At 52.5% G+C, this 9,662-nt stretch overlaps 1 protein-coding gene across 2 annotated transcripts in view; it reads right to left on the bottom strand.

Moving 5' to 3' along the window:
- Window positions 1-1,242: 1,242 nt before the first annotated feature.
- Window positions 1,243-9,662, bottom strand: part of SNPH (syntaphilin) — a 33,250-nt gene continuing 24,830 nt past the window's right edge. For both annotated transcript variants that reach the window (XM_074969539.1, XM_074969540.1), the window contains exons 5-6: window positions 7,260-7,409; window positions 1,243-5,891 (exon numbers count right to left, since the gene is read on the bottom strand). In XM_074969539.1, the coding sequence (XP_074825640.1) occupies window positions 4,655-5,891; window positions 7,260-7,409 (1,387 nt within the window). In that variant the 3' untranslated portion in view covers window positions 1,243-4,654. The remainder of the gene's footprint in view (window positions 5,892-7,259; window positions 7,410-9,662) is intronic.

Below are 9,662 nucleotides of genomic sequence, written 5' to 3'. Positions count from 1 at the left end.
GTGAGGGTAGTTTTAGGAGCTAATGAATCACTCAGTTGAGTGGCCATTGGCTCAGTGGCCACTCCAGCATCGAGTGTGCCCAAACCACTGTGCAATACTGCCCCAAAGTAGTTTACTATTGAAGGGTGAGCCCTGCGGCTGGATAGCAATGCATTCGCACTTGTTCCTCTTTGCACAAGTTGGGACGTGACAAACTGGGGTGGGGGGGAACCATGAGCATGAGTTCTTCCTCAGTTAAATCCCAGGCCAGCTTGAGGGAGGTGTTTGCAGAGCAGATCAGATCAGAGGGGGTTTGTCCCATCACAGATTAAGGCATAGAGGAGGTGAGAATGGGAAAGGCCTCAAGGCAGAAAGACAGGTGCATGTCAATACACCCAGGCTGCTACCCAAAGAGACGTAGTGGGGACTGGTGGACTGAAGTCCTAACACCCTGCAGCATAAATTCCCCAGTCCTGGCGCAGAACGCTGTACTCAACACTAGCAGAAGTTGTCTTATTCCTTTCTCCATGGTCCACGAGAGCCACCGCTGGCAAGGGATGTTGTCCTGGGCCTCTGCCACGCTGAGAATCAAGGAGTTAGACGAGGAGTGCCCTATCCCCTGTCTGCTTTATCAGCCTTCCTACTTCCCTAGCCCTCCCTGAGACACACACCACAGAAGGAAACGGGACCCCACCAATGCAGCTTGCCTGAAAGCCTCCGCTGAGCCCTCAAGCACAAGGCTCTCTGGGCATTGCTGCTTCTCCATCCCTGGCTCGGGTTTGACTGCCCAGGCCTGAGAGCTCGTTAGCGCCCCAGGAGCAGAATGCACATTCTGGGTCCAGGCTTCAAGTCCATGTAGCAGGGGCTAGGCCAGGGGTGGCCAGCCTGAGCCTGAGAAGGAGCCAGAATTTACCAATGTACATTGCCGAAGAGCCGCAGTGATATGTCAGCAGCCCCCCGTTAGCTCCCCCTCCCCGCACCTCCCGCCCCCGGCCCATGGGAAAGTTGGCGCCTGTAGCCCCAGCCCCGGAGCCGGTGCCTAGACAAGGAGCCGCACGTTAACTTCTGAGGAGCCGCATGGGGCTCCGGAGCCATGGGTTGGCCACCCCTGGGCTGGGCCCTCACCCTAGCAGTGTTTCGCCACTCAGAGGCGGGGACACTTTGGAAGGGGAACATCTGCGGAACGTGCGCTCCAGCCCAGCTCTCTCCAGAGCAGAAGCCTACGGCTGGCTACATGGAAACAGACACGGCAGAGATCCAATGCCATTTATTACATCCACCAACAGACAAAGATTACAGGCCCCTGGGAACAAAAAGTGGTTACAGCTTTTAAGTTCTGTATTTAAAAAATATATAGATTTCTCTTTCAAATATAACCCTACACTGATTTCTCGGCAGAGCTTTGGATCGTCTAACAGACATGTACACACATTCACAAATACATTGCACAAGAGCCTTAGATCCTAGTTCCAATTACAGTTGCCATTTTGACTGGATTTTGTCTATTTCTCCCCAAATGCTTTATATTACATTATCAAACCCAAGGCTCCTTCACTCCAGGCTCCCCCGCTGGCTACCACATTTTGAAAATCAGTAGCCCACTTTTACCCTGCAACAAGCGCTTGTCTCAAAGGGATATTGATTTGCGACAGTCCAGACGTGCTGGACACAGGTTGTGAAAGTACGAGCATGTGGCATCATCAACACATGCAGCAACACCCCTCTGCCCCCCCTGCCCCCCACAACAAATGGGGGGGGGCACATGACCAAGGTAGCCAGCCATCTCTGGTAAAGTCTAAATAAAGCTGTTTGACAGTCTGACCAAAGGGCAAAAAACCCTGGGAGGTGTACCAATGTGATCAGCCCCAGATGATTGGACCCCGCCAGAAAACTCGCTTTAAACCATCACAAAATGAAACTATTAAAATAAATACTCCCTTGCCCAATGTGTGTGGAGGAGATGGCAGCGGGACCGGGGGCGGCTGGGGGGGACACGTAAAAGAAGAAACATTGTTTGTTCAAGTAATCGTCAAGGTAAACAAAACCTTTGCAGCCAGATTCAGAAACACGTGTGCAATTCTGTAAACAAAGTATACGTGCATAGTTATCACTGTGCATGCGTGTGTGTGTGAGTGTGTGTACACAAAAATGCACTCGCCATTCTGAAAGCCTGGCCCTTCGGGTCACTCACTTCACAGAGAAGACAGGGGCAAGGCCACCCAAACCCCAAGTTGACTTTATGCACTCTCAGGGCTGAACACTGCAGATAACCCCGAGCCGATTACCCGTCGGAACGCTGGGGCGTACGCCAGCAGGCTTGCGCTGAACATCTAGATTGGCAGAGGAACTGGTTTGGATGAGGCCTCATTTTCTCTAGGCATTTGTCCCCAGCTGATCAATCTCGGCAGTGAAATTTGGCTTTTAAAGGGATTTCAGGAGGCCACTTGAAGATGTTTTCTGCCAGCCTAAGTTTTAAACAAGCTGCCTCCAGAGAACAGGGCTACGCGCTCCCTGTGCCCTGCATCGCCCTCTGCCTTCTCTGTTCTGTCCCTGCCACCACTGAAAACAAATCACCACTCCATGCCCGTTTCAGGCATCTCCAGCTGTCAGAATCAGCACCGAAAGCTCTGCGGCAATGGGCAGCCAGATGCCCCCCCACCCCTAGTGTAACCAAAACACTCTCACCCTGCACTCCTATCGGACATTCCAGTACTGAAGGGAGCCGCGGCTCCGGCCCGAGGAAACCCCAGCTGCTTCTCCCTGCCCCAGGACGAAGAGCTGGGATGGAAGCAGAGCAGCATCAAAGGACTCCGGGGCCTTGGCTCATCCTTGTCTGAGTGTAACCCTAAACCCTGCACCTGCAGTGCAGATGTCAGCCTGTCTTTGAAACCTGCAGCCATTTGAGGTGTGCAGCAGAGAAATTTCCACAATGGAGCTTCTGTTTGCAAAAAGTGAACATGGTGCAAAGCACGGAATGAAAGATACAGAATTTAAGGAGTTCTCACCATGGGCAACCTGGGTGCATATGCAATACTGCACAGAGATACAGCAGGTGGCTCTGGCTATGGAGATTCACATGAGGTATATCTGGCTTCTCTTGCTTGGCCACTGGGCCCTTACTGTCACATCTTCCAGGAGGCGAAAAGCTTTAGAACTGGGTCAGCAAAGCAGGACTTGAACCAACAGGTCCAAATCCCCAGGAGGGGACAAGGATAAGGGAGTGACGTTCACGTGGTTTCCAAAGTGAATTTGTAAGCAAGCATCTGTCCACTCTGTCCTCTGACCCCTTCCTCTGGGGGAAGGGATTCTGAGTCACTGACTCTGCCACTGGCAACGGGAGCAGACTTGGGCAACCCTCGTTGCTCCACCCTGCTCCTAGAAGGAGGGAAGCCACGTTCTGCACCTGCTCTCACACTGATTTAGACTAGACTCCTCTCTGCAAACCGGGAATTCAGTCCTCCCCGTTTATTCTGCAAAGCATGTTGGGAATAAGGACATCTATTCTAGAGAGGCACCTCCCCCATTCTAGCCCTTGTCCCCATCTCTCCTGCCCATGCCGTCTTGATTTCCCCTTTGTTCTCGACACGTTAAAATGAGTCTCTGCAAGCAACGTCACTTGAGAGCTACAGCCACTTCAACCATTAACCTGTGTCCCCAGAGCCCCGGGCAGGGTTTTACCCGCAGGGCTCCCCTCACGCTGACGGCAGGCATGGTGTTTTCCTCTTGGGACTCAGGAACAACTGTAAGAACAAGTACGATACAATAAAAGGCCAGCTGGGCAGCTAGCCTTTCAAATGACCCAGCCATGTCCCGAGGGAACAATAGAAGAGGACTAGTCAGGGGAGGAAAGGTGTAGGGGGAAGGGATCCATCAGTCCAGGAAAGGGTTTGTAGTGCTCTTTCTCCCTAGATGAAGTGACCATGGGTACATCTACACAGCAAAAAAGGGTCCTGTGGCAGCAAGTCTCAGAGTATAAGGTTAATGGACTCCGGCTTCTGCAGCAGGGTTCAAAACAGCAAGTTGGGGTTGTGCTGGAGTCTGGGCTCCGATACCTGGTGCGGGGAGGGTCTCACAGCCTGAGCAGAAATGCTGACACTGCAATATGTAGCCCTGCAGCGCGAGCCTGAGACAGCTGACCCGGGCTCTGAGCCTTGCTGCCGCAGGAGGTTGTGCTGTGTAGACGCACCCTGTACATACACATCTGTGCTACACAAACTTCACTTGTGGACAGTGCAGAATCCATCAGCTACATCGCCTGCCGGGCAAGTGTCCTTCAGCAGGAGGCTGGGGTGGCCCCCCCTCAACTCTGCGCTTCCAGAATTGGCCTTTTTTAATTCCTCAAACATCTCAGAAGCCAAAGCAAACCCAGAAGCTCATTTCCTCAGGCCCCTGGCAGGCCCCCTGGAAGTGCAGATTCTAGATGCAGCAGATCAGAGGATGTCAAGGTGCATCCGATGAAGTGAGCTGTAGCTCCCGAAAGCTGCTGCTCAAATAAATTGGTTAGTCTCTAAGGTGCCACAAGTCCTCCTTTTCAAGTTGCCCATGTTCTTCGAATAAATAAAACGAACGTTTCATGTGTCTGGAATTTACAATCAGTGGTCAAATAAATTCTGGTCGTTTCGCGAAGTCGTACCTTGAAGCACGTGCAGTGTGTTTGGCTGGTGGAAGAGGAGAGTTAGGGCTGGGAGCTGCGGCTGCTCTCTCGCACGCTGCTAACGGAATGACAGTTGATCTTCCGTAAGGAGTGCAGAGCGACCGTGCAGCACCCGCGGAGCAGCGAGCTGATATTGTATATGGGCTGGCCCTGCCTCCGCTGAGAACGGCACAGCCAGGCTACCGTGGGCACCGCCGGCACCACCACGGCCAACAGATCCACAAGGAAATGACGGCTCCAATAGTGTTTCGGTACTGCGGGCTCTTGGCTCAGCTCGGCAGTGTCTTCCTCCAGGGTGCAAACGACGCTCACCGACTGGCTAGTGCTCGAGGGCTGGTGCACAGCAGGGTTGTTGGTCACCAGTCCCTGGCAGCCCTCTTGCCCCTCCGGAGTCTCTGGCCCATCTCCTGCAGTCACCACCACAGCGGAGTTGGGTTCAGTTGCCGTCAAGTCCGTGGTCCCGGAGAAGTTCTGGGCCTGAGTCTCTGAGCTGGGCACTATGTCTTCCATTTCGGACACCCACACTGAAGTGGGGCTGCCCAGACTGCAAGCCTGGGACTTCATGACCTTTTCCAGGATAGTGTCCAGGTCCGGTTCGTAATGCACAAAGTCAGTTTGGATGGCCTGCTCCTGCATGCAGCTCGCCTGCACTCCAGCCTCCACACTGCCTTGTGTACCCAGAAGTTTCTCATAGGTGGAGCTGGTGGGAAGTCTGGAGCCCAGCGTGAAGGAGCTCTGTAGAGACCCCTCCTCTGTGCAGAACTCTACCCCTGATGAGAGCAGGCTGCTCTGCTCCAGCAAGTCCGTCCGGCTCAGCGAGTCATCTGCAGCCACGAAGCCACTGTCCACCACCTCCTCAGCTGACAGGGTCTGTGAGTCCCCAGCGTTTCTGTCCCCTGCTGCCTGGTCACTCAGCTTGGTGTAGGTGGAGCTGCGGGTGAGCGACCGGGCTGGAGAGCCCCCCACCGACTCCCCAGCCCCTTCCTCCTTCACAGCCCCATTCTGTGCTATCTCCATGCTGTGCAGCAGTGTCTCCAGCTTCTTATTCTGGATGTTGATGTCCACAAAGTATTTCTGAAGGCCTTTGTCCTTCTCCATCAGGTTGTTCTTCACGGTGTCAATCACCTGCTTTAGCTGTTTGATCTCCTTCCGGGCCTCCTTGAGTGCCAGCTGGGCCTCCACACGGTGGCACTCTTCCTCGATCCAGTCCTCCTGCATCCTTGAGAGCTGGGTCTTCAGATCCTCAATCTCAGTATCCCTGCACCAGACAGACAGACAATCACCACCACTTCAACCGGAGGGGGCCGGCGTGACACGCCTGGAGGTCGGAATTTTGCATAGGTGCTGACAGTCCACGCTAACAGTTTGGACGGTGCATTTCTGGGGTCACTCTCTGAGGGCAATTTATTGTCCAAACCCCCTAATCACCATCTTTCTCCTCTCACCTACGCAAGGATCCTCTATACAAGGAGAAGGGCAGACAGGACTTATATGGGTAAAAATGGTCGTAAACCGAAACACAAAGTATTTTGGCACAAAGTTGTTCTGTGATTAGATTCTCCAATCCCAGGTTCCCTTGGGTAACAGCAGCACTGGGGAGGTGTGTGTTCAGTGGGGAAGGGGCTTAGAAAGCACATAGGGGCCTTGGGGATACTTTCTGAGGGAAGCAAAGTGCAGGGACAGCCAAATAGAAACCCTGTGACCATCTCTTACTGTGGTCCCTTCAGATGAGAATCTTCTTAGCTCTGCAGGTTTAAACTAGAGTAAATGGTGGATTCTCTGTAACTTGAAGTCTTTAAACCATGATTTAAGGCCTTCAGTACCCCTGCCAGAGGTTAGGGGTCTGTGACAGGAGTGGGTGGGCGAGGTTCTGTGGCCTGAGATGTGCAGGAGGTCAGACTAGATGATCACAATGGTCCCTGCTGACCGTAGACTCTATGAGTCTAGTTCACAACTCCATCCCTTTTCCTACATCACTAAGATATTAGGTATTGGGGGGACGAGGACGGGGGGATGTGGATTTGTATTCATATACAATGCTCAATAGATATACAGTATACAGGTAGAAATATAAGAACACCACAGTGTACTAATATCTGCTGCTCAAGAAAATCAGATCAGAGAGCAACTTGATGGAGAATGGGAGAGTCAAAAACCTGCCAGGTGAAAATCACGGTCTCTGCAATCTCCAAATTTGGCAACAAACTTAAAACTGATAAAAAGAAACACTTTGTTTTACACAACTCCTGACTAACCTGTGGAACTCACTGCCACAGGATGTTACTGACTGCTTAGTCAGATTAGCACAAGGATTAGACATTCATGTGGATAATGAGATCATCCACAGCTACACATTTTTATCCTATATACGGGATATAAACTCTCATGCTTCAGGGCACAAACCAACCACAAATTGCCTGCAGCTGGGAAGGCTGTTTCCCCTCTGGTCATAGTTGTCCACTACATGGATTCTGGCTCCCCCCTCTGAAGCAGTGGATACTGGCCACTGTCAGAGACTAGACACTGATTTGGAGGTTCCTATGCATTCAGTTACAACCTTCCCATTTCCTCATCCCCACTGGTGTTGGGACCCTCCTGTTACCTGCTCATCTGCGTCAGCACTTACCTGTCCTGGAGTCTCTCTTGGGTGTCCTTCAGCCGGGCCTTCAGGTGTCTAATGCAGACCTCCTTCTGCTGGAGGGGGGTCAGGTACTGCTCAGGAGTGGGGGGCTTTATCCCATGGTTATCGCTGCACAGACTATACTTGATGGGCCGCCTAGGAAAACAGGACAGTCAACAGCCCCACCAAGCACTACACGTAAAACAATCCCAGCCACGTCAGTGCTGCTCCGCACAGAGCCGTTCCAACCTGGACCTCAGCTCAGCTCATTCCCTTGCCTTTGCTGGCAGGAATTCTAGCACAGCCAGGCACGGGGACACAGGCTGATAGGAGCCAGGAGTCTCAAAGGGAGAGAGGAGTTTTACCAAGTGGGGAACTTTAACCTTTTCCTCCCCACTTCTCAGATCTGAAGTACAAACCCCCTGGACTACACACCTTCCTGGACTCCTGTGAGACATCCCAGCGTGCGCTCAGCTGACCACACCTAGAGCACTCCAGGTCGGTACTGGAGAAAGGAGCCTGTCTGTGCGACTAACAGAAGACCCCCCTTGCCCCCCAACACCCAGCAGTGTAAGAGCCCTGATATTCCTAAAGTGGGACACATGGTAAGACTATTAAGAACTGCTGAATATCACATATTTTCATTCAGAAAATAAAGCAGGTGTCCTCTGACCAGGCTCCTTTAGGACACCCCCTCCCTCCCCCCCCCGGCCTAGGTAGACAGTATTTGTGCAGCAGCCCTGAGCTATGGTGGTGGTGATTATTACTAGAGCTTCATGGGGGTACAACGCATCGTACGGACACACTGAAGACAGGCCCTTGCCCCCAAGCAGCCGACAGTCCCTCTGCTATCAGCAGACTGGGCGCTGGGGCATCTCCCAGGAGAGGGACTTCACTTTAGCCCTGGAAAATACAACCACCAGAAGCAAAAGAAAGGGTTCATGATAAAAAAAAAGATGTTTATTACAGAAACATCGCCGGCCCTGGTTACTGACACATTCGAATGCTAACACTAAAGCTGGACCTATGAGAAGGGTAGATCTGTCGCAGAGCTCTGCTAGGAGAGAGGGGAACCCTGCAGACAGCAAACACCCTGACCTCTCTGAGCAAGCTCCCACGGCAATGCAAGATTCTTAGTGATTTTCTAAAGAGAGTCCAAGGTGGGATCTCGCCCCTGGAATACGTCACCAGAAGCACGTTTCCAAGAGGCAGAGAGCTCTGGATTAGAACTTGCTTGAGGCAGTTGCTCATCGTGGCCACGAAGGGTCACCCAGAGGACTCTAAGGGGCGGGGTGAGTAGTCAGTCATGGGTTAGCTTTTTCTCCTGCACACCTACGTTCAAATCCTGGTGGCATCATACGCGCAAATCAAGGCTGATGGCGGCCACCTGTCCATAGCACAAAGCCACTGGACAATGGGGCATGATTAGTAGCCGCTGCTCAAGAAGGCCAGGGCTGAACTAGAAGAGGGGGTTGCCTCTCAGGATGGAAATGTATTGACATGCCTGCATGGGTGCCTGGGACTGGAAAAACAGGGAGTGAACCATGGATGAGAGTTGTGGGTCATTGTCAGAGCTACGGGAGGAAGCCCAGTGCAGTGTCCAGCCACAGACTCTGGCTAGTATCATTAGTCCATCGTTGTCCCAAACAGTGAATTCATTCAGAAATTCAAAGCAGAATATCTATCCTAACAGGGCACCCTTGGGCTGTGTGTGCCTCTGGAGAACCAAGGAGATTTGGGGGCCCATCTGCAATGGGCTTCGATACAGCCCCCAACCCCAAACACACAAAACACAGCAGACAACGAGTCATATTCTCCGCTGGGGCTAATCAGCACAGCTGCCCTGACGTCAGTGGAACTGCACTCATTAACTGGGGAGCAAAGCGTGGCAATGGGGGGACAGGAAAAGTAGAAATATCTTCTCAGCTGTTAAACCCCACTCCATGTATCCCCTGGCCACAGCGCCGACGTTTACCCAGTCCTGACACTTCCTGTTGTATTGGCTGAGTCAAGCACGACAAGTGACACAGCAAGGCCCAGATCTGATGTGCAGCACAAGAAGGGCGAAGAGGCACGCGACAAACCAAGCCAGCTGTGCACTGTGTCTGCAAAGTGTTCTTGCTACAGCACTGGAGAGCTGGTCCGTTAGCTGCAACACACACAGGCGACATGTAAGCAAAGAATTGGTGCCAGGCAGGGAGCAGAGGGGCTCACAGTAGCTGTAATGCAGAGACAGTGGGGTTTCTGAGCCGCTAAGTCCTTCTCAGCAAACTCGGAGGGGGCCATATGTTTACTTATAGCGAGAAGTTGGTCAATTTCTCCATGATGAGCTTGGGCCATTTGTTGAGGAACCAGCGATTAGGTTTGGGAGTGGAGAAGAGGGATAGAAACGATCCATTACAGCCCTGG

The sequence above is a fragment of the Natator depressus genome, chromosome 13, assembly GCF_965152275.1.
Source record: "Natator depressus isolate rNatDep1 chromosome 13, rNatDep2.hap1, whole genome shotgun sequence".
Lineage (NCBI taxonomy): Eukaryota > Metazoa > Chordata > Testudines > Cheloniidae > Natator > Natator depressus.
This window is presented reverse-complemented; position numbering and strand designations above follow the sequence as displayed.